This window comes from Peromyscus leucopus, chromosome 11, assembly GCF_004664715.2.
Source record: "Peromyscus leucopus breed LL Stock chromosome 11, UCI_PerLeu_2.1, whole genome shotgun sequence".
Taxonomy (NCBI): Eukaryota; Metazoa; Chordata; class Mammalia; order Rodentia; family Cricetidae; genus Peromyscus; species Peromyscus leucopus.
Window position 1 is genome coordinate 3,324,859 of NC_051072.1, and position 25,896 is coordinate 3,350,754.

Below are 25,896 nucleotides of genomic sequence, written 5' to 3' on the forward strand. Positions count from 1 at the left end.
AGAGTCAGAATTTGACCCAAGAAAATACAGATCATGATGCATTCCCACATGTTAAAGGAACCTCCATGCTTGATCACTTTGAAATGATCAAAAGAAGACTGTGATAATTCATTACAATATACACACCCATAAACATACATGTATAATTCGTTTCTTCTGACACTAAAGTTCTAATTGTTGATTTTTTAACACAGTGATTATAATGACTAATAGCACACAGTTAAACAAAAATATGAATTAAGCCATAAAATTTTGGTATCTAGTTCTAAAACAAAAAGTATAATTTTATTGAAAGTACAACTTTTGTTGAGTTGGCTTTATTTCCATGAATGAATGTTCTACAATGAGACATATTGGTTATCCTATTTTTGTTTTCTATAGATGTATGTTTTCTGAAATGCTGTATAGGTAAATACATAGTGAGTTTCAGAGGTGGGAGATATTGCTCACTATTTGTGGAGATGAGGCACGGAAAAATTGTGAAGGAGACTGGAAAGGGGCCTTTGGAGAAATGCAGACTCTGGGCTATGGTACACTGCCTCAGCCTGAGAGCTGTTACTCTACAACTCAAGGGATGCATCTCCTATTGCTAATCTCTGAAACATCTAGTCTAACAACACAGCTAGCGTGGCTGCCTCCTTCTGGGTATATTTGCATTTTTTTCTTCCCTTACAAAGGTTAAAATGAGCTGTTTGCCCCTCTTCTTTGGTTCCTAAGAGTTGAGCCCCAAATCAAAGGTGCTTACCACCATAACAAGGTAAATGAAATGTTGTTACTTTCTATTGATAATGCAGAAGGAAAAGGGCTGGGTAATACTGATTTTTCAATCGAAGATTCTTAAACTTTAATGTAAAATGAATCAGTATTGGATGTTCTTGCAGATATTGGTTTGTAGGCCTGGGAGTAGATACGGGATTCTGCAATTCTAACATGGAATTTCAGGCTGCAATGCAGTAGTACACTTGGCTGAAGACATCAGACTTGAATGTTTTCCCATGCTGATTAGATATACACGAATGAATTTTCCAAGGAGCATCTATCTGGTAGGAGACAGACACAGTGCTCCACACAGATTGTAAAAAATGACAACGCATGAAGTGTCCGTGTCCAGATTGAGGGATCTCTGAATGGAGAGAGATGCTACCACTTAGATGCAATCAGAGGAGACTGGTTGGAGCAATTACCCTGGGACTGACAGAGGTCAACGGCATGACAGGAGGGCAGGGAGTGAAACAGAGCAGTAAAGAAATAATAAGGCTTTCACAAGTAGAAGTGATTCTGGGATAAGAGTTCAAAGCTCCCTCATCAAGCTGAGAGAGGTTCAATAAGAGAGAAAAAAAAAGAGACATTTGGAGGATTTGTCTGGGGGAGGGGAGGGGACATAGAACATCTTTGAAAGCCAAGGAAACAAAAATTTTAGTAGGTAAAATATGCCTTAAAAATTTATGTTCTGACATTTTAAATGGCGAGTTTACATTTTGTTGATCATGATATCAACTGCACGGAATGCCTGGGTTCTCAAATTCAGACATTTCATCAACTAAGAAACACTCTAAGTCTATAAAAATCAAATGATCCTAATACTTTATTTTGCCATAACATTGCAATATAGTAACATGGTCCAATCAAAGGGACATCTTAATGCCATCTTTTAAATTTCTGGCTTCTGCAATAAATTGGGTGTGGTGGTTGAGAGGTGTTTCTGATAGAATCAGTGATTCCCAATTTCCACATTCACAGCTCACATTTTTGGTTCTGGTTAAGATTCAGATTGTGGTGTCAGAGGCATGGAGTAGGGCCTAGGATTCTAAATTTCCAGCCAGCACCCAGGCTCAGACTCACACTTTGGAGAGCAAGCTTCTAGATGCTAGTAAGTTTTTCTCACCCTAGAGCTCATTTGTTTCAGTAAAATATGTTTAAAGCAAAATTCAAAATATGGTGGAGTGAATAGTTTTTCAGTGATTTCAATTCTTAAGTGATGAAATGGCAATTAATTTATAGAAATCAGTTCACTTCTGTAACTGGGCATGTACATGTATCAGGATCATTTACATACACATTCAAGTGTGTGTCTGTGTGTGTGTGTGTGTGTGTGTGTGTGTGAGAGAGAGAGAGAGAGAGAGAGAGAGAGAGAGAGAGAGAGAGAGAAGTACAGAACTCCCCATTTTCAAATCTCATTTTACAGAACTTATACATTGATTTTCAAATTTTTTAGAGCTGATAAATGGCTCTATTTTGACCTGCACATTGTAAGTTAAACTCTATGCCACACCAGTCTTCAGAAGAGCCATATCTACATGAACAAAATGTTGGGCAGCTAGACCAGCCTCCCCTTGGCCTTCTCAGAGAAGTGTCACAACCACAGCTCCACTCAACCTTACTCCTTGAGGACACAGCTCTGTAGAATCCTACAGAATCCTATCGCAGCTTCTGAGATTCGCAGGGCCCAGGGGCACCTCCTCTAAGCAGAGGGCAGATGACACAATCTCTGAATTAGTCTAGTTAGGCACCGTCATGGCTGCTCACTGAAGGCGGTAAAACCAACTAGGCCTATGGCAACAAAATACTACCGACTGTGCACCATCCGCAACATAGTGCTCATGTTATCACAGCTCTGGAGGCTGGAACCCAAGGTCAAGGGGGTAGGTCAAGGTGCTAGCCCATTTTCCTCATTCTGAGGCCTCCTCCTCAATTTTCACATGGCTGGAGTCTCACTGTCTGCATAGTCTTTCTCACTAGTGCCATGGGAACAGAGCCTTAGCCCAGTGATCTCAATTTACCTTAGCCACCCTCTTGGAGACTCTGTTTCTACACAGTGTGGGTCTAGGAGTTAAGACTTCATCACAGGGATTTGGAGGATGGTACGCAGTCCTCTCTTGAGCAAGGTGGAATTCCAGGTGTTGGAGAGTTCTGCACATAGAAGAAGGAGCAGAGGCCTAAGGCAGAGCCTAATCTGTGCCATAACAGCCTGGTGAGCAAAGCCAAGACAAGAAGGAAAGGAGTGGGAGGTGAGAATGAGTAGCCAGGTGACAGAGAAAGGGCAGAGGGGCCTAGACCTCTCACCACAGACTGCAGTAAGGCCAGGGCAGGCTCATTCCACCCACAGCGCCATTCTTGAGTTCCTGCCCAGGCTCCAAAAGCTTCCATTGTACCCAGGCCTGTGAACTGGTTTTCAATGAGGCCCTCCTGGCTGAGCCTGGTCAGCCCATTTCCTGTCTCTTTCATCCCTCTCTGGAAACTTACAACAAGCTCCTATTGACTGACTTGCCACAGTGCGTTCTCATTCCCTGCAACCGGTAAGTGTTCGCTGTGCAGAATGAGCTAATGTGGCACATTACACACAGGCGCTTCAGCCTGGAGCATGGGCCAGAATGGCAGATGCACTGCACAGGCCCAGGGGCCGGAGAGATTCTTCCACACTGCTCAGTAAACCTCCATTTTTAGTAAGCCAATGATGTCAGTAATAAAACTGCAAGGGCATTGCCTCTGAAGAATGAAAATGCATTCTTTGTGATGATTTGGTGTCTCATCCTTGGGGTTAGCATTAGTTTTAAAGCTAGCTATACAAAGGAAGGTCCAGTGTGTGTGTGTGTGTGTGTGTGTGTGTGTGTGTGTGTGTGTGTGTGTGTGGTGTGTTATATGTTTGTATATATGCATCTGAATATGTTTAAGTGTCTGTGGATATTTGTGTGGATATATCCACAAAGGTATTTATACATTGCTTTGAAGATACACAGTATTTGTGCTATTAAAGCTCCATTCACAATATTAATGCTGCCATTTTCTGTTATTTTCAATCTGACTTATGGCAAATTTAAATCTGTTCATGTTTCAGTCATCCTCAAAATGGAGGACAATGAGCACATTAGAAGGCCCCGGCAGAAATACATCACCTTATCTAAAGATGCCCAGGCATTATAAAACTTCACCCTTCAATGTCAGAAGTACCTTGCTGTTGTCAACTTCATTTACCATCGAGAATAATTTTCTAATATAATCAGACCTGGCTTGAAACACAACAGCGTCTCTGTGAAGAGATGGAGAGAAGCCCTATTGGCTCTAGGGAAAACAGGATGCTTTGCTATTGGATTCCTTGTGTTGGCTGAAAGCTTGGTGATTTGGGGCCTTGTCCTTGGGGTGAGGGGAAATCAACTGAGGTAGAAATCATGAGATGGCACTTTGGCTCTGAAGCAAACAGGCAGTATGCGGAGGACTGGAGTTATCACACAGAAGTATGTGATGGTTGGTATAAGCAGTTACTAAGCGGAATTTTAAATATAAATGTAAAAGCCAAGTTTTCATTTACATTCGATTTAAAGTTTATATGACTTTACGTATGACTATTTCCTATTTATTTCCTAGTCACTATTTTCACCTCGTTTACCTGATGCAAATGTTTTTTGGTATCCAGTATCGATAAATATTTGCTGAGTAAAAGAATAAAATATCTAAAATTGATCACCATAAAGATGCTAACTTTTTAACTGGTGTGAATAAATGTTTTTGTTCTGTAGAATAATATGGCATCTGATTTAAAAGGCTACTTTACATTCATTCTTAACATGGGTATTATTATAATTAGGTAATATATTATTACAATGTATTTATAGAATTTAGTAGCCTATTTGAGGAGTAGTGCAAAGCAAAAATACTGTGGTAACTTTCACAGAAGTGACTTTTACCATTTCCTACAAGGTAGGAGAATGCACAGCTTGGAAAATAGCCGTAGTTAGGATCCACAAGCATGACTCATTCATCCTTTCTTTCAGTGGCTTCCTTATTCTGCTTCTGTGTAGGCTTCTCTCTGTAAAAACATAGTGCCTGGACAGCATTTTGCTGGCTATTATCCTGTGTGTGTGTGTGTGTGTGTGTGTGTGTGTGTGTGTGTGTACATACGTGTACAGGTATGTGGTAACATGGGGAGGGGAGAGGTCAATATTAAGTATCTACCTCAATTGATTTTTAAAAATAATTCATTTGTGTGTGTGTGTGTGTGTGTGTGTGTGTGTGTGTGTGTACCTGTATGACTGTATGTGCACTATGTGAGTGCAGGCACCCATGTACACCAGTGGATATTGTATCTCCTGGAACTGGAGTTACAGGGTTTGTGAGCCGCCTGATGGGGGTGCCAGAACCTGGGCTTAGATCATCAGGAAGCGCCCTAAGCATCCTTCATCACCGAGCTGCTTCTCCAGTTGTGTGCCTAAATTCCTTTGGGACAAGGTCTCTCACTGAACCTGGAACTCACAAATTCAGCCAGGCTCGTTGGTCAGCAAGTCCCAGGAATCCTCCTCTCTGTCTTCCCAGTGCCAGGACATTCCACCACATCCAGTTTTATACAGAAGTTTTGGGGATAAGAGCTCAGGTTCTCCTGGTTGTACAGTAAGAACTTTACTAGCTGAGACATATCCTACCAGTCCCCTCAATTACATTTTTGTTGCTATAAAATATACAGACATTTTTACCATTCTAGCTATTTCAAAGCTAGTACTATTAAGCACATTCACAAACTCTGTGCAAAACCCTTCACAGTCCAATTCTAGTAAATCCTCATGCTAAAGATAAAGCTAATGGTCACTAACCATCAACTGCCTATTCTCCCACACCCACTAGTAGCTACTATTCTACCTTATAGCTCTGTGAAGATGATACTCTTACTGCCTCATGATACTCTACAGAACAATTGGCCATCTTATACCTGGCTTATGTCACTAAGAATGTCCCCGAGGTTCATCCATGTTATAACACATCTATACTTCATTCCATATAATACTGAATATTTTTTACATACTCTGTACTTTGTTTATCCATTCATGTGTTGGTAAGCATGCCAGCTGTGCCAACTTCTTGACTATTCCTCTTTTAATAAGCAAAGGGGTAAAGGGCTTCAGAGGAGTCACTGAAAGGAAAGGTTGATGTTTTGTTGGGAAGATCACTCAGGTTCAGTTTAACAACTCACCCTAAAACTCAATGACTGAAAACAGCAGCCATATTAGTTATTACCTCATGGTGTCTTTGCACAGGAACCCAGGACAAGGAGCATCGGGGATGATAATCTGTGTTCCATCATTTCTAAGAACTAAGCTGGAAGATCCAAATACTCAATTGGCAGAGGGAAGCGTACCTTGAAACTTGGCTCACAGCACTGCTTGCAGGCCCCTAGAATTCTGACTTGCTATCTGCCTCCCCAACCCACAAATTTCCCCTCTGCATTATTCTGTTATGCACACAGGCCCACTCAAATTCAACATGGACAAGGATAACACAAGATATAAACAACAGAAGGCAATACTACTGGCATCATGTTGGATGCTTATTACCTCAAACTTCTTTATTACTGCTAATTGTATATGATATGGTAGATATTGGTAAATATTTTTTTGGAAATTAAATGATTAAAAATAAATACTATCACTTTTAGGGAGAGAATAAATTGTATTTAGAAGAAATACTCTACTTCTACTCACTTATTCATCAAGAATACTCAAAACAGTTTATGTAGGTAAAGCAAATAAAAAGCCAAGTTTACTTTTTTCATACTCACAGGAGTGGATATATATGAGTGCCTTAGACTAATTTTATATCACTCCCTTGTTCAAGAAGTAATTGCTCCCTCACTGTGACTTTTAAGTCAGTGGTTTCCAAACATCTATCTTTAACAGACTTTGATTTTTTTTCCCTCAGAAGTCTACTTTTATTCTACCGAAACACTTGTCCTACATTCCAAGTTATTTCATGTTTCTCTTCCCCATGTCTTAAGTGATTGGGGATGCTTCTGTGCAAGGTAAAGGAGTGGTCACTCTCTGTGGGTACCCATAAAGCTTTCAAAAAGAACCTGAAGTATGGAGTCAAAAAATGCTGTGACCCACTGAGCTAACTTTGAAAGTCAGGAGACCCACCCCTAACATAGCACCCTTTAGCACACTGCAGCCTCATGTGGCAGACTGAGACCTGGACTTCAGGGCTTCTTGCAAATGACCCAGTTATCACAGCATGAACATCATCAGTGTGGTGTCCTGTCTCTAAAGCACCCCCAAGCTAGGGGCTCAGGTGATAAGCTCCAGCATGGAAGTTTAAACAACAGACATAATAAAAGAACAAAGCAAATATGGAAATGTCTTAGAAAACTGAGAATGTAATACAACAAAGATGGGTGTATGTTTTTTCCTCTCAGCCACCAACAGGCTTCATTTATGTAATGTGCCTCACAGCTTTACCTGTGCCTTTTCTCACTCTTATCCCCTCCGCCTCTTTCTTGTCTTCCTAACACATTTACTACGAGGCAACACACATAGTGCACCAAGACCATTCAAGTGGTAGGGATGATCTTCAGGAGATAGAAGATTTTCAGTTACCGGACTTGTCAAATTATAATATGCCATGCACAGTGGAACTTCATGCTAAAATGTATTGTTCTTCTGACTTTGAAATGCTAATCTTCTTCCTGCCAATGTCAGAATCTCTAAATTAATGTCCCCAATTTGCTGCAAAACTTTTCAAGAGGTGATGGTAATTAACTGTCACTGGTTAACAACTGACAGTCAGCGCTACCACCTGTCTAGCAACAACAAATATTTTGAGTGTTCCATTTTTGAGGGCAATTAATTGTTCAATGCAAGATGGTAAACAAAAGTGACTTATGACATCAAGTCACACATAAGTACTGGTTGTACATGGTAGACATGGGATTTCACATCATCACTTGTGATGGAATAACAAGGCAGGATGATGATAGGAAGTATCATTTCAGAGCTCTCCTTTAACGTTTCTACCTAAAGCCAGCTCCATTTACTCTTGTTGTGTTCCAGGAGCACATTATCTTTCGCTTGACTCAAAACAGTCGAGAAGTTCCCCCACATTAATTATCTTATCATGAAAACTCAGTTGGAAGAAGATGATGAATCCAATGGTCCCATCCAATAGCAGAGGGATTTCGAATGAATACAAGTCAGAACTCTGAAGCCTCCAGCCACTTCAGTCCTGTCCTCAGACTATTTGGAGGATAAATAATCACATTTCTAAGAAGTACAATGAAGAATCATTGCTGATGCTATATCACACCAGGTTATATTGAAGCAGGATCTGCAGAATGTATGGTACTACATGGTTAAGGATGAGGAAAAACAGGCAGTCATGGCCAAGAACATTTTTAACATGTTTACTGGTAATTAGAGAGGGAGTCATGCTATAGAGATCTTAGACTGATCACCTTGAATAATGGATATAAAATGTTCAACACCAGACCTGAGCCATATTATTAATTAATTTTAATTGTCATGGCTGTCACTTATGAACATCATTTTCATTTAACCAGCCAGGTAAAACCACAATAAATGTAGGTGGTCCAAAGTAAACTTGATTCCATTTCTATAAATAATGGTGAGGTGTAGGGCAGATGAGAAAATCAGGACAGTGAGAGGGCAGTGGCAGCTTGGCAAGGGACAAAGGGCATGGCCATTGTGGGTAGGGGAGGGTGAAGTAACTTTTTTGAAGAGGAAAATATTACATTCTCCTGTAATCTCGAAGATAAGAGACAAGACCAGAGAATGAACCTAGGAGAGACATGGACTGTGTTTCCACGGACGTTACTGTGGAGGGCTGGGGTTGTAGTTCTGCTGGCAGAGGGCTGGTCTACTCACATGAAGCCCTGGCCTTGACTCTCTGTATTTCTTCAAACATGGTATGGTGGTGGCCACCTGTAATCTCAGTACTGGAGCAGTGGAGGCAGATAATGAGAAGTTCGAGGTTATCCTCAGCTCTATAGCAGGCTTGAGGGTAGCATGAGTTACATGAGACCTCTCCAAAATAAAAACTACAAAACAGTAAATGCCAGTATCATTTATATCAATATCATCAATATCACTGTGTCTGCCTTATTCTATAACAACTCTGTAAAATGGTTCAATTTGAATGTCTGGCTAGAGGGACTGGGTAGGGAAGAGAAGGGATAGGGTGGCTGCACTCAGTGAAATGAATAGTGATTTTCAAACTTGGAAGGTCCACTTAGGTGAGTGATAACTGGGTGTTGGAAATGAATATTAGGATCTGCAGAGATTCATAGCCCAAGAGAAGTAGACTATGGGAATAATGTTATACATGCTTTGCAAACATCCCAGCAATGTGACTTAAGCTAGATAATAATCTAAATTACACAGTACTATGGTTTAAGCATTAAGATTTAAAAAACGTTCGAATCTCCACCTTTGTAGAGCATTTTAAAACTACTTTCTATCTGAAAGTTCATTTAATATATATATTATGATGAGAAACACATTGATGAATAATGAGAAAAACATCTGACAATGTTCTTTACTGCAGTTTACCCATTGATAATATATGGATAAGCAATATTATTGAGTGCGACAATATGATGTCTCCAATACAATAAGTTTCATAACATATAAACATAGCAAATAAAATATAGTAGTCATAAATATATATTTCCCTAAAAGTGCCCATTTTTATATTATTGATCAGTTTTTTAACTTAAAACAACTCCAAGGATAGGAATAAGCTACAGCCAATTGACAATGCAGTTGCTGATTTGTGCTCAACATCTTCATTTAAGACATGCTACTGTGTGCATTGCTCTGTTGTGCTAAAAAACAAAAACAAAAAGGAGAGACTTACTGCAAACTGCATTTGTGAATGAGATTTTTTGGCACCCGAGAGACAGTTGGGCTGACACAAAGACTTGTACACAAGCATGGGGACCTATGTTCAAATTTCCAAACCATGTAAAAAGCCACACGTGGCCTTGCACCTGTCTGTAAGTCCAGTCCTATGGGTGTGGACACAGAATGACTGCTGGGAGTGGCTGGCTATTAGCCTAGGTCCAGTTCAGTTCAAGACCCTGTCTCAGGGGAATAAGATGGACATGACCCAGCAGGACAGGACACCCAGTATCCTCCTCTGGCCACTGTGTGGACACTGGCATGTGCGTCCCCACATATGTGTGCTAAGATTTTACACACAGAGGGAGGGAAGGAGGGAGGGAGGGAGGGAGGGAGAGAGAGAGAGAGAGAGAGAGAGAGAGAGAGAGAGAGAGAGAGAGAGAGAGAAAGGTCTTTCAGCATGTTTGAAATTTTTCTTTAAAATAGTGTGCATCAATTTCACCAGCCTGGAACACTGGTTAACCAAACTCACTAAAGCTGCTACAACTGTTCTGATTTGTACGTCATGTCACAAAAGTTCTAAACATAACTTCTACTCTTCTTATGCATGAGACCACTTATAGTTCCTCCAGCAGACACCGGTACATCTGTCTTTATTTATGTTTCTAGTTGTTTCATTATTTAACTTTTAAAATAATACGACTATTATGACTTACACATATATTTACCTTACCCATAAGCATATCTAAACATGTATATTTAACATATACATAGAAACAATTCAATATTTGGTCTCATGTACAAAGTACATTTCTGATAGTCAGGAGGTTCACATCTTATAGAAAATAATATATAATTATGTTTTTTTTTTTAAAAAAAAAAAAACAAACCTTCAGCAAATGTGGCTTTGAAGTGAATTTTGTATGTGTAAAAACCTCATTTTCCCCAGGATCCCTGACTTTACAAATGAAACTGGATGCCACCATCTCTTTTGGATGAAAAGTTTCTGTACATTTGATAGAGTCTCAAAGAGTTAAAAGTAGAAACATCAACATTTTCCCAAAATCTGTGTGACTGAGCCCACTACTGTCAACAAAGAAACTCCAAGCCCTCAGGAACAGTCCTTCCTCACCCCAAGGCTGGAAGTAACTCAAAGTGGTAAGGAGCCTTTGGGGCTTCAGTTCAGAGAGTGAGTAAGACTCCCTCGACTTCAAATTCCTATGTTAAAGGTCAACATTTGCTTGGAAACATCTTACTGAACAATCCTCTACAACTCTGCAATGAAAAAGAAGATGGATCTCTGTTAAGATCCAAGGGGCAGATCCAGGAAAAACTGAATGACTGTCACAGAAACCACACAGCTCCCGATCGCTGTGCTGTATCAGAGCCACGTGAATCACTCCCTCCTCCTCCCTGCTGCCTGCCACACGGCCGTCCAGAGCTACTGTCCACACCTCGGAAAGAGCCTTGCAAGATTCAAAAGGAAGAAAACTACTTGTGCTAGTACGTGCAAAGCAAACAACAAACAGACAAATCACAAAATCATCTCATCATGTGACCAGCGGGTTTGGGGGCTTGTGTGTTGGACCGCACCTGCGGCTGTCCTCGGCTCACTGGGCCGTGGACAGCAAACTGGACACTCCTTCCAGGCTAACGAATACTACACAGAGAAGCGCAGAAAGAGTCAAGGGGCTGGAAAGACTCCAGTCAACAGCTTTAATGACAGAGCATATACTCCTGAACCCTAAAAGTTAGACATCTTTGTTCTAGCACACTTAGTTCTACTATGCGCCTGGAAACAACCACAAATTATCACTTAAAGAAATGGAAAATGTCTTTTAAAAGTCAATACGTTGTACTTAAGAGTCACATGGTTTTTGAATCCATAACAAGAATAATAAGAGTTTTAAAGACGCCCTGCAAAAAGGCATTACTGTGTTTTATTCTCCATTCCAGGTATTACTGGGTTTATTTGTCTTTTATATCAGGACAAAACATTCTTGTCTGGTCCTTGCCAGGATTCCCTGTCTGTATGCCTGTGCTTAGCATGCTGCTGGAGTTTTCAGAATTTACACACATCCTTAAGGCCAGCATCTGGTGCTCTTGAAAATAAAGATGAACTTATAAGCCACAGTATTAATTTGAAGTATACATTTAACACATACTAAAGATTAGTGGCCAATATTCTCTTACTCTTTGTATCATTTCTTACTGGTGTTTCTCTCTCTGGTGTGTAGTAGGCACTCAATAAATATAAGTAGCATGATCCATAACTTGAAAAGGTAAAAGCTGTGACAATAGACAGAAAGAAATAAACCTATGAACGTGACAGCAATATAGAAAAGGAAGGCTATTCCATTTCATAAAATAAAGTGCCTTTAACACACAATATAGAGCACAGAAGCTAGGCTGCACACAGAGAAACATAAATTTAGTTTCTTATTAAGCCAAATTCCTTAATAGGAATGCTTAAAGGCTTTTTATTGCAGATATAATCTTATTCTCATGAGGTAGCTGATGCCTCTAATCTCTGCACATGGGACACTGAGGCAGGAGGACCATGAGGTTGAGGCAAACTTGGAATAAATAGTGCATTAGGAGATGGCCATAATTATAGAGCAACGCCTGCTTCGACTGAGAGTATACCTGAATAAAAGGGACAAAGTTGAGTGACTGTCTTTATCAGATTCATCTGTGGGCATGTCTGTGTGGGATTTATCCAGCTTATGAACTGATGCAGGAGGGCCTATCCCACTGTGGGTGGCACCATCCCTAGGCAGGTGGTTCTGTGCGGTGTAATGAAGCCACCCAAGCTCTAGCCTGTGAAGAAGGAGAGAGCCAGGAATCAGCCTTCTCCATGGTTTCTGCTTCAAGCTCTTTCTAGATGTCCTGCCTTGACTCAACCATGATGTATTATGGCTGGAAAGCACAAGCCTATCGGCCCTTTCCTCCACAAGCTCTTTTTGGTCATTGTTTTAACACAGCAAGAGAAGGAAGACTAGAACACATAACATCCAACATAACATGCGTGTATATCCTCAAGTTAAATACACAGTGTGAAAGTCAAACAACGCCCAGTTGGATACAGTCTTCTATACCAGCATCTCTTCATCTTTCGCTAATGTTTTATTTCCATATATTCTTGCTCTACTGTTAAGAATAAAATATTTCCAAACAAAGGGTGATAAAAATAGTTTCTGAAGAACGTCCTAACCATGCATGCTTTAAAAGAGAAAGGTGGATTTCAGTTCAGAGACTTTTGACTGCTGTGAAAGCTTGAAAATCCAGAGACCAGCACTGAGCTCTGGGGATGAGATATACTTTCAACCTCCTGCAGTCAGAAGCGAGCCTTTAGTACAATTCAACGCTACCATGCAGACTGCACCAAACACAGCACTTAGTGAGGGCCCTCCACGTGGGTTTCATTTGTATTGAGGCAGCTATCTGAAAGCACAGGATGAAATGATTCGTCCATTCGCCTTTCATGTTTGAAGAAGCAATTTCTCTTTATAAGGGAAACCATGCAAATTCTCGATACAGTACCTAAGAAGCAGTGTGCCCTGTCAGGGAAATGCCTGGAGATGAATTTCAAATGTATCATTACACTCAAGCCCAGCCCTAAAGAAATACTGGCATCTCAGCCTATCTAGAGTGTTCACTGGGGCAGGTTACATATATGTCTGTGTATATGTATAGATGCATTTATATGTGTGAGAGCATACACATCTGTGCACATGTGCACATGGGACTGCATCTATATCAACTCACAAGGAGTCAATCCCAACTTCAGAAGCAGAGGACCATGAAAACCCCAGCTGCTACTGGAAACAAGAAGGTGGAAGAGAAATGCACCTTATCGAATTGTATCTCCAACAATCCACAGCCAAGTTCTTACCAATTCCCAAACAACTAATTTCTGATTTCTCAAATTTGAGAATAATTTTTTTTGGGGGGATCTTTATATTCTGATAAACAGAAAGACAGAGGCTGGTAACAAGTTCTTCTTCCCAGGCGGTAGGAGCACATGTGACACTGAAGGTCACATGAGACCTTTGCCCAGCTCCTGCCTCTGCTCCCACTTCACTGAAGACCCCTCTGGACCAAATCAGAGGGCTACACCCATAAGCACCCAAAGTTGTTCTTATAGTAGTTCTTTATGCTTTATTTCTGGGTGTTGTTCCATAGGAGACATCAGGGGTCCATTCTATGTGTCTACATTTCCTATCACACAAACATTGTAAAACGCAAGAAAAGCCGACCTTTCCACCCTCAGCCAATAACAAGAAGGCAACGGCAATGTCCTGTCACTGAGAGCGCGCCAAGAGGAGACCGCGTTATCAAACCTTTTTATACATCTCAGAGTAAATAAATACGGTTTTACCCACCTGGGGTCTTTCTGAATGCTGTCAATGGATGGGGACCTGGCCAAGGTGCCTTCGGGTGGGAGGGCAGGGCCCGATTTGCTGTACGGAGAGTCAACGGAGGGACAATACTGCAGCTGTCGGTAAGGGTCGGCGTAGTTGGAGGCTGGGCCAGCGGCGTAGCTGGCCCTCTGGAAGGTGGCTGCGGCTGCGGCAGCGGCATTCTGCGGCCCGTGCTGGCTGCCTGTGCGCTGCAAGGGGACGGAGTCGACACCGGGGGAAGACGGGGCTAGGGTAGGAAAGGAGGGACAGAGTAAAAAACTGAGGACCTGCTGGCAGAGATGGTTAACCAGGTCTAGGCAGGGGGGAGCATTACACACACACATAAAAAAAAATAGGGGTTCGAAAGAATAAAACAAAATTAATCCGTCACAGATGACCCAACACAGTCCATGCTATCTAAACAAATGACAATTCACACGCTGTTTCAGAGGTAAGCCGAAAATACCGAGGGAAAGCACACCATTGCTAACCAACATCAAAGGGAGGCACATACACACACACACACACATCCAACCTGTGGACATTTTTCACAACCAAAACCTAGGCTGCAGTGTGGCTCCGGGAAGAAGGCCCTGGGTTTGATCTCCAGCACGGGTTTAAAAAAAAAAATCTCAGAGGAAAATATTTAATAAGGAAGCACGGACAATTGGTTCTTTATTGTCCTAGTTGAGAACATTCAAGATGTGTTCAGATTAACCTTATGTTAACTTTATTGAGTTTGTAATAAATTTAGCAGCAAGGCCATTTTCCAGAATAGAGGGAAGGGAAGGGACAGGGTATGCCTGGGGATGGACGTCGAGTGAAGAGGGCTCAGTATTTGTAATCAGTACCGTAGCATCCCATGCCCGGCTGCTCTGCTTTCTGTAAAGTAAATCCCTAAAGATTTCATGTGCCTTTTTCTCAGTAAAGCTTTCACAGGAACAAATGCTCTTGGGAGACAGTAGACTTGTTCGGGAAGGAAAAGGCCATCCCAGTAGCAAGGCAGAGTGAGGAGTTGACGTGGCTGTCCCCAAAGTCTTTGCGTCTTCTCGACATGTCTAGGCTGCTTTGAGAAGACTTCACACAAGTTACTAAAATCAGTGTCAATGTTTCTAAACTGAATCTTGATTGATTTTGTTTCTTTTCTGAGGTCTTTTTAGATGATGCCAGGCCACTCTTTTTATCTGTCTCTCAAAAATATTCACGTCTAATGTCAAATTGACATATAAAATGGAAATAGCATCCTTCTTACGAGTGGGAGGTGACTAGTTATTTACTGTCCTAGCAACAATCACTATAAGGACATTTGCTTTGTGACATCTTAGGTCAGTAGAGATGCTGAGTTACAGCAAATGTCTACATACTGGAACCTGTACCCCAGGTGCACTATATTAGATTCCAATTTCAAGTCACACAGCACAATTTTGACTTCCTAGCAACTATTTCTTATAAATTATCATTTCATAAGGGCTATATGCCAAATGAAACATAAAGGTAATGAAGGCACATCAAGGAAACAATTTGCTTAGAGTGTGTAAGGAATTCTCTCAAAACAATAAAAGCTGAAAGTAAACTGGAGGAGAGATTGCCCTGATGAGGTCAGGATTTGAACTTACGAGCTCAGGATTTTACTTTTCCAATTAACTTTCAATACTTTTATCATATGATGGGCAAAAAATTAGGAGAACAGGTTAACTGACACAATGAAAATTATTGAAATATTTATGAAAAAAAATCTAAGAAAAAGTGCCCATATTTCCTAAGAGGGGTTTTAAAGATTGGTGGCACTGTGTTATACAGTTTTTCTTTTTCCACTGTATTTGACTGCAAGTGTGGCAAGTGTACCTTCTCAGCCACCACAAAGAAATAAAGGTAATAAAAAATTTAACATATCATGAACAATACACTTTATACAGTAATCAAAGCAGTTTAAAACCTAGATAACAACACAGACACAAATAAAATCTCATTGTGCCCAAGAGTTGTGTTAAGCAGTCAGAAAATGAAGGGCAAAAGGAGAGACTCAGTGCGCTGCCTCATTTTCACAGAAGTACATTCTTCATTCTGGAAACCAAACATCAGTGTTTATTCTTGCTGAAAATTGTTTACAGGCAAAAATAAATTCTCTTCTAAAAATGTGTTTGCTGTTAATCCCGTGATTCACACAAGTGGGCACAAGTAGTAGAGACCAAGAAATAATATTAAAACTGAATGAAACCACTGTGGAGGCTGGGAAAAGATCAGCTGGTAAAACGCCAGCTGTGGAAGTAGGAGAATCTGAGTTCAATCCCCAGCACCCACCAGACAAAACTGGACAAGGAGGTGGGTGTTTGCCATCCCCATGCTGGGAAGGTAGACAGAGGATCCCTGGACCGCCCTGGTCAGCCAGTCTTGACTAATCTGGGAGCTCTAGACCTTGTCTCAAAGAAAAACACACCAGCTTGTTTTCCATACTCTACATGCACCTTCTCAAATACCAAACACACATGACTTCCTGCACACACACGAGCACATACATATATATACACTCATATATCACACACCTACATCTTTAAAACAACATTTATTGACTAATGCTAGGATAGGGAAGATGAATGAAATGACTGTCTCCCATTCTGTCTAAATATAAGCAGAAAATGGAAGGACTGAGGAAAACACTAGTGAGCAGCAGACCCGAACGTGCAGTGGCGTGAAGTTCTATCAAGGTAAAACCTAGACGTGTAGGGAAGGAGTGGTAAAGAAGGCTGAGTCACTATTTGGTGTGGAGTTTTGTTTAGACTGATTTTATTATTTTGTGTTTATGAATGTTTCGCCTGCATGTATGTCTGTGCACTACATGTGTGCCTGGTTCCTGCAGGAGGAACAAGGGTGTGCTCTTCACCACTGGGTCAGCTCTCCAGCCCCCTGTTTGATTTCTGCTGTGCTCTTTTCCAGGGAAGGACCATGCAGCTCACTGAGCGCTTAGCTTCTGAAGTCGGATCTGGACTCCAGCTCTAGCCCTCAGTCTCGGATCAGGTGATTAGTTTTTCCAAGATGAAACATTGGGAGCTATGAAAGGGAGCAAGGTGGCCTCCTGGGATTATTGTTTTGACTTTACGTGAGAAGAGCATCCAATAGGTAACATAGAGAAAATGTTACACTAATGAGTCATCACTCCACTATCAAGGCTGAAATCTACAACACTACACAAAGGAACTATGTATGGGGCCTGGGGGGGAGGGGAGTGTCCTTGCCCTGGACAATAGAATGCTCACATTTCCTCAACAACCTGTTAGAAGGGAAGCATGCCACTTTTCCCTTACAGATGGGAAACTGGAGACATGGAAAGATGAAGTCCCCTGATAGGCCAGTCTCTAATAGAAAAAGAATTTAAGCCTCTGTAGGTAGACTCCAGATGTTATGGTTATTATCAACATAAGCCTCTAGACCAGACTTAGAATCTCAAAGACAAATATTTGTGAGTTACTGAGTACAGTGAGTGAATTTTAAATAAGCTAGAATGTCAACTAAAGGTAGAGAGGGAAACATGGGTTACCACAGGAATCAAACACCCAAATAGCACACTAGAAAATTATCACAGATGTGCAAACTAATTATCATTGGTGTGTAAACTAATTTATATTATTTTTATAAAATTGAATTTTATGCAGATATATATAAAAGATATATAAAAATATTTCAAAAAACTGACTTGTTTCACTTGCAGAAGACAAAAGGTAAGAGTGCACGGAAGAGTCTTCATTTTAAAGCATCTTGACTCTGTCTCACCGCCGATGTAACTACATTAGGCTATGAGGATGTGGGCTATAAAATTTTAGATGGATGAGCAACTTTCCAAAAGTTACTTTTTTTTTAAATCACAATAATTTTGACTTTGATGAATTTGCTCTTCCAAAGTATCATCCATTATCATGGGGGCGGGTGGTGAAGAGAGGGAGAGATGGAGAGTTTGTGTGTGAACATGTTTACATGTACATATGCATGCATGCATGCAGATACAGCCTGGGGAGGTGAACATGTTAGCAGACATGCATGAGAAGGCCAGAGGTCAACCTTCAGTGTCTTCCTTCAGGAAGGGGCACTTTCGCTTTCCTTTTTTTTTTTTTTTTTTGACAGGGATCACTCGCAGGATGTAGTGCTCACTGATTCAGCTAGGTTGTCTGGTTACTAAGCTTCTGGGATCCCTCTTTCTCAGACTCCCTAGTGCTCAGACAGCAGATAGACAATTCCATACTAGCGTTTTTTCAATGGGATACTGGGGAATGATCAAGCTGGACAGCAAGCATTTTACCTGCTGAGCTACTGGGTCAGACCTTGATAAATACTTAAACCTCTCTGCCAGTGAGAAAGGCAGTTTTTGAGAATTTCAAGATAGAAAATCATGGTTCAAATTTATGCTGTTAAATTAAAATGCCCCAGCCATGAGAATAAAGTATCTACCATACAAAGAGGGCAACAACAGCTTGGTAAAGTAAAGAAGAGACCCTGTGACCACAGAGAACAAAATATGTGCGAAGCCATAGCCCCAGCAAAGCAAAGATGGAATTCCTTATATTTAGGGTAAAGCTATCCCATGGGATCATAGAATCTCAGTTTGTTTTAGGTATCTGGTACACAGAAAACATTGCATGAATGGGTAGTTAGGGTAGCATTAGAAAGTCTGAAACTGACTGGGAATAGCGATGGCCATCTCTATCCTTAGCACTCAGAAGGCTGAGGCAGGAGGATTGTGAGTTCAAGCCCACACTGATCTACTGGGAAGACATTCTGGGCTACATAGCAAAAACCTTGATTTAGAAAAATATCAGTGTCACAACTGCTATTTCATAGGATTGCATGGACGACAGTGAGGAAGGCACTGTAAAAGTCAGGGCTCAACACAGCCCTCTGACTTGCTGAGCTCTTTAGCTCTTGGTATATCTTATAGAAATCAAACCTGTTAACATGGATAAACAACTGCCATTCCTCTATGAGAAGTCTTTCATTTAATACACCTTCCCCTTAATCTCTGCCACTAAACATTTTTCTCCTGTATGAGTTCCAGAGCTCCATTGACCTTGCAGCTTACTCCACCCAACCAAATGTCCTCCTGGCAAACATTTGGCGGGGTTGGGGCTTCATCAGCTCCGCAAACGTGATCCTTTCCTCTCACCTCCTCTGTAAACAGCCCTTTCTCTTCCCATGAGCTCTTAGAACTCAATGAACTGTGCCGCTAGCCTCTCCAGGGAGATCTAATAAGTGGCCTCTTCTGCAGTGGAGTTGACACTTTGACAGACATCCATGCCGTTGCTGAAATTATGTTTGTTTTCTGAAAGCTACACAAATAAAACCTTAGTTTGTCAAGGCAAAACAGAGAGATGCCTTGTGTGCTATATTTGGAAGAGGGACAATGTATCCTTGTTAATAAAGCCAAGCACTGCTCTATGAATGATGGTTACAAGCATTGTTTACTGAAAAGGGAAAAACAAGAAGAGAATAAAATCCAGGCATCTGGCACACGATGAGAAATCGTTGTGAGGAACAGTAAGTGGAATCCAACAAAGAGTAAGAAAAGCAATATTCTTTTTGTACATTTTTTTACTCTTCATTTTATAAATGTATCTATTTTTCATTTTCTTTTACATGTATAGATGTTTTGACTCCATACATGTCTGTGCCAGTGGGTGCTTGGTGTCTGCAGAGACCAGAAGAGGACCTCAGACGCCCTGGAACTGGATGGAGTCACAAATGTTTGCAAGCCACTATGTGAGTGCAGGTAAGTGAACTGAGGACCCCTGAACGAGCATCCCAGGTTCTTAGCTGCTGAGCTATTTCTCCAGCCTTGTGTGAAGGGACTGGCTAGCTCCACTGTGCTGAGTGTGGCTCTGGAAGGCCTGGCCCTTCTCTCCCATTCCCTCGGCCTTACTAAAAACCATTAGATTACATTCTTAAAGGTAGCCACCTTATTTGGCCATTTCCTCCTTCTAAGGCTGACTACCAAGGTCCAGCTAGGAAAGTATTGAAGTCCAGCAATCTAAAACCTACTTTAGTTCACCTAATTAACATACTCGATTAAAATTAAACACCTCATCCTAACACCCCTATAAACTGCTATTTTCCTGTGTGTCACACCTGTCTCCTCTCTATCCAGAGGTGGTATTCTGTCCCTCTTATGAGACAAATACCCTGCCCCCTTTCCCTTGTTTCCTACCCCATCTCCCTTGTCCTCTATCTCCTGCCTTTGTCTCTTATTCCCTGACCTCTGTCCCTCTGGGACAAATAAATCTCCTTTGTGTTGAAAGCTTGGTCTTGGGGTCCTGAGCTGATACTTTTCCTTTCATCGTGTTTCTATGTATATTTGTATATACAGATAAATATGAAAACACAGCACGTATTGTCTAGATAATTTAATATAGGAGAAATACATAAGAAGGTAATTAAGGAATGCTGCCTCTAATCAGACAATGAGTGATGGTGGGGCCAAGAGCTCTCAAGGCCATTATTGCAGGAATAAAAACTTTTTGGCTCTCAATCTGGCATGCTCTCAGCAAAGGTGAGTTGTGTCTTCCCAGTTCCTGCACTTAACACAATCTGAACTGGGCTATAGTCAATGGATAGCTATTCAAGAATAAATACAACATGGTATTACAGCTTCAGATGTCATTGTTTTTGAAAGAAGTATTTTCAACATGGTTACACTCCTGGTGGAATTCTTATCACTAACGTTCAGGATGTTTTCACTGCTTTTACTGGAAACAGAGGATAAATGTCCCCAAAATGTGAAATCGGATATAGGAATGCCACAGACATGGTCATCATGGATGTATATAACACAGGTATGAAGAGAAAAGGGGACAAAATCCTATTTTAAGCAGTGACCAGTTTTGTTCTTTTTATACAGCAGAGAGATTTACAAACACTGTTTTAGGCATTGCTATGTATTTTAGACATTGTATATGTCTGAATGTTTTGTCTGCATGTATAGCTGTGCATCACATGTATGCCTGGTGCCCAGAGGAAGTGGTGAATCCCCTGGAACTTGAGTTACAGATGGCTGTGAGCTGCGAGGTGGGTGCTGGAAATCAAACCTAGGTCCTCTACAAGAGCACCAAGTGCTCTTAACCACTGAACCATCTCTCCAAGTCCAGGTCTAAGAATTCTTAAGAAGTTTTTTTTTTTTTTAACCAGGTACTTAAAATATGGATTAATGTAAAAAATTATTACTAGGATCTTTTACAATATTTAGGAATAGCCACTCTTGATTAACAGCCCAGGTACAGCTATATACAGTAGAATTTAGTAAGTTTGTAGAATTTGTTCTAAAAATTAAAATATGAACAAGTCAATGGACACATTGGAAATTTAATGAATCCATACTTAGCCTTACACATATATTCTTCCAATTAATTTTATTTGCATGTTTCTTACTACACATTTTTATTTATTCTCATGTACAGAGTATGTGCTGGAGCTACTGATGGATGATAACATAGCCACGTATTATGTCTCCTTGACTAAAAATGAGGAAAGAATAATAACAAGACTATCCTCATGCAGAGTTTCCTTTTGTGCATACACTATGTGAAGATCCAACACATACTGCCACATTTAGAGTTAATAACAACCTGTGTGGATGCTAAGATTTCTCGATGCTACCTCTTCATTTCACAGCAGAGAAGATGGAGGACAGAACAGGTAGAATGTGGAACAAATCCCAGGCTGACTGACCCTTCTCTGCTTGTTTAATCCCATATGATCTCCTGGACACTAGATATTAGAATATGTCCAGAAAATATAGCCCATGTGCTTTGAAAGATAATGTATTTTGAAGAAAATTAAAATGCAAGGTGATATATATATATATATATCACATCTGAATAAATCTTTATGATTTTATCTTATTATCTGCTCTACTTAAATATTCATCAGTATCTGTTCTCTTTGAAAGAACTGTGCTAAAATTGCTTTCAAGTGAAAACTGAATGGGCCTGGATGAATATTTTGCATAGTATTTTCCATGAAGATGAAAATGGTGTAGTTGAATGGGGAAATGTTACCATATCCATGGTGGAGTCACTTCTATTACCTAGAGTGACATAAGGGGGCTGAGCAAACCTAATAAAAGATAAGAGGGAGAACGCAGGGAGAGAGGCTGCAGAGAGAACATGAGCAGATATCCTAGTTGCCCATCTCTAGAAAGTTAGAGACAGCCATTCAATAATTGGCTTTATAAGAGGGTCATACATGGAAACAGAGCTGCTTGCAAAAACCAGATGGCTGCAGAACAGAATTAAGATGTTCCTCTATCTTCAGTACTAAATGATTTTCTGTCAAGTACGTTCTTATGATTTAGAGGCCTATTATCCTCTATATGTATACAAATGTCTACCTGGTGAACAAGAAATTAAAGAAGAAGTACTGTGGAAAGTTAACTACCCAAGCAAAGCTTCTTAGCTAGCTGAGAACCTGAGTCAAGGACATAGACTGAGATCTGGTAGACTTGGGGCTACAGCTGCTGTGATCATTTTTATTATACAAAATAAACATTTCTACTTGAAATGTATGCTGTGCTCTGATCTTGATCAATTCACTTGTCTACAAATCTGAAACATGGCCAAGAACTGGAATGGCCGTACAAATAAATTCTAGAGCTTTCTAACCATTTGAATTGATAGACAATGTCTAGAACAGAGGGCACAAGCTGCTAACCTGTAATTACTGGTACACAGAGGTATATCTTCTGCTGACATCTTAATTGTTCTTAAGTTCCAACCTCTGGTGCTGTTAAGCCCTTATGTGAAAATTATAAATGATATCATATTCACGGCTCAGTTGACACATCATCTTTGGCTTCGACTATTTTCAACACTGCTCTGTCTACTGATGTGATGTAAGTAAGAAGAGAGCTATGTTCGTGGAATTATCATGGATCTTCAAGGACAAGGGTAACTTAGTCACCTGCCGGTATGGAACTCTTTCCCTTTCATCTCATTGCCCACATTGACAGGTCCTCAAAGAAGGGAAGAGTTCCCATGTTTGGTGATGAGACACTCTCTGGCAGCCTAGCTGACTAAGAGCCACTGCTGATCCAGAAAGTCATCCTTGTTTCTTTTAGGTTGCTGCATTCCTGGATTACTGTGCTGATTTCTGCCTATCACTGCTATCTTCAGGCAAGGGGACAGATAGATTTTCTTCAAATACCTCTACTTATGACACATCTGGGACCAGTGAGGCTTCCAAGGTCATCCTTAGAGCCTGCATCATTCTGCTAGGTTGGGTTGGAAGAAAGAGGGAGCAGGCTCTGCCCTGCAGTGGCCTGGTGTGCCTGGGCAAGGCGGTGTCTGGAGCCGAGTCTTCAATAGGGAGTGGTGGAGACCATGTCCTCCGGTATGGCTTTAATGGATTGTGCATCTGCTTAGCTTGGTAGAGTCCAATAATTCCTATGTGAAAAATGGACTGTTTGTGTGTTTTACCATCCAGAAGCCCATAGTGAAGAGAGAGACTTAGGCTTTTTGCTTTGTTTTTGTTTTGTTTTTTGGTTTTTTGTTTGTTTGTTTGTTTTTCAAAACAAGGTTTCTCTGTGTAGTTTTGGTGTCCATCCTAGACCTCGCTCTGTAGACCAGGCTGGCCTTGAACTCACAGAGATCCACGCCTGCCTCTGCCTCCTGAGTGCTGGGATTAAATGCGTGTGCCACCGCTGCCCGGTGACTTAGGCTTCTTGATGTTCTGGCATGAAACTAAATATTTCTAACACATGTTCATGGGGTCAATCACATGAGGGTTAGGTAGCCCATGCACAGCTCAGGAGTTCATAGGACTTTCTGAATACACAAAAGTAGAAAGGTGGCAATGTCTAAGCTGGCATCTGAGACTTAGTCCCCATATAAAAGTAACAGACATGGGTGGTTTATATCTGGAAGCCAAGAAGGAAGGAAAGAGAGAAAGGAGGTTGGAAAGAAAAGTGATAGTGATGAGTGAGCACATGGAGAAACTCCTGGGATATTCCTTGTGATGGAGAAATTTGTAGAGTCTCAACATAACTTCTCCTTTAACATCTACAGGCGTTATTTTTGTTTTTGTTTGTTTGTTTTGTCCAGTGATCGCTCTACAGATCTCTCTGCTCAAGAGTGGCTTATTATTCAGTATAGCATCAAGGTGGCCCAGACATAGGCTTAGTATGTAAGAGGGAAGGACAGGGAGACAGTTGCCATGGAGTTAGTACAATGCTTAGGAGACTAAACTAGTTGAACACAGATCCATGGCACTGACCTTTCAGGCATTCCCAACCTTTGTTAGTCTTTGTTAGTCAACTTCTATGTTTAGGAAACTATGTAAGATGAAATGTGCTCAAAGACAAGCCACTGTATCCAGTAAGCAGTAGATCTTAGCAGATTCTTAATAACAGATCGTCCAAAGCCATGAAGCTCCATGGGAAACAAGTGAATCTGTTTAGCTTTCAAAAGGTGTTTGTGAACATGGGGCCAAACAAGTGCAGGGACTAGGACAAGACAGCCCAGACGTGTCACTTCGAAGAGTGGCTCCAAACAACCTCGGTGACTTTGGACGCGACCCCTCCATGTCTGCTTTATGATGTACAGAATGAGCATCGAAATGGACCCCAGCCTCAGGATTAGTAAATATATTAAATGCAGTGAAGACTGTCCCTGAGAGTATCTATGTGCAACTTGCTTTTCTTCTTAAGACCTCACCCTTGGTACCAGCTACTCATTCCCTAATCCTTGATATGCTTTTCCCTCATCTGTTTCCAAGAGTGGGTGCAGTGAGAAAGGGAGATCAGCTTTCTGCTCGGCTGCAGTATTGTCTGAACTGTTTGGGGGACAGGACTGAATGAGATACAGCTGGTTGGTTCCCTGTCATTGAAAGGCAGGAAGATACGGCTGTTTGCTCATGTCACATCAGCCATCAATCTGAGCTAAGAACGGTGAACGGGGTACCTCAAACCTAAGGGCCTCATTAGAATGTGACCCCTTCTCCTAGGGGATAAGGGTATTTATTTTTGCCCCGGAAATCACTTAGCTCAGTTTCAGTGGTCTGCAGTCACAGAGTGTGCGCAACACTGGGGATGTGAATAAAATGGCCATGGATACAAAGAAGCAATCTTGGAGTATTTCCTGATAGCTGTTTTATAATTATTTATAGCCTTTGATTTTTTAATAATTTCCATTTTTAGGTATATGTTATACTAGATACAATTAATATTATATTATTTTACATGCCTCTTATATATGAGTAAAATATGTATGTGTATGTGCGTGTGTGTTTGTGTGTGTGTATGTGTGTGTGTACTAAAGGCATCATCTTAACCATTCAGTCTGTAAAGGAGTGGGTCCTGGGTCTAGGAAAGTGTGAGGGCATGAAGCAGGCCAGATGCAGGCACAAGGCCTCCTGAGCAGGGCGGGTTGGGAGCTTGTGTCTTGAGGCTTGTGGCTTCATGTAGGAAAATATTATTTTAAGGTGTGCTACTTTTGTTTATGTTGCATTTGTTTAACTCTGAGAAGCTGTGTTACTGTGCCTGCCTAAAACACCTGATGGTCTAATAAAGAGCTGAACAGCCAATAGCGAGGCAGGAGAGAGGATGGGCGGGACTGGCAGGTAGAGAGGATATATAGAAGGAGAAATCTGGGAGAGGAGAGCTAGGAGCCAGAGAAGGAGGAGGACTCCAGGGGTCAGCCACTTAGCTACATGGCAAGCCACAGAGTTAGTTATGGACATAAGAGAACAGGAAAAGCCCAGAGGCCAAAGGTAGTTGGGATAATTTAAAGTTAAGGAAAAGCTGGGTAGAAACTAAACCAAGCCAAGGCTGGGCATTCATAAGTAAGAATAAGCCTTCATGTGTGATTTATCTGGGAGCTGGGTGACCCCCCCAACAAAGAGCCAAA

The 25,896-nt window shown here is 41.1% G+C and overlaps 1 protein-coding gene across 1 annotated transcript in view; it reads right to left on the reverse strand.

The window, feature by feature from the left end:
* Positions 1–25,896, reverse strand: part of Ctnnd2 (catenin delta 2) — an 874,755-nt gene that overhangs the window by 340,183 nt on the left and 508,676 nt on the right. Inside the window, 1 exon segment of the mRNA XM_028882044.2 lies at positions 14,000–14,264. Within this exon segment, the coding sequence (XP_028737877.1) occupies positions 14,000–14,264 (265 nt within the window).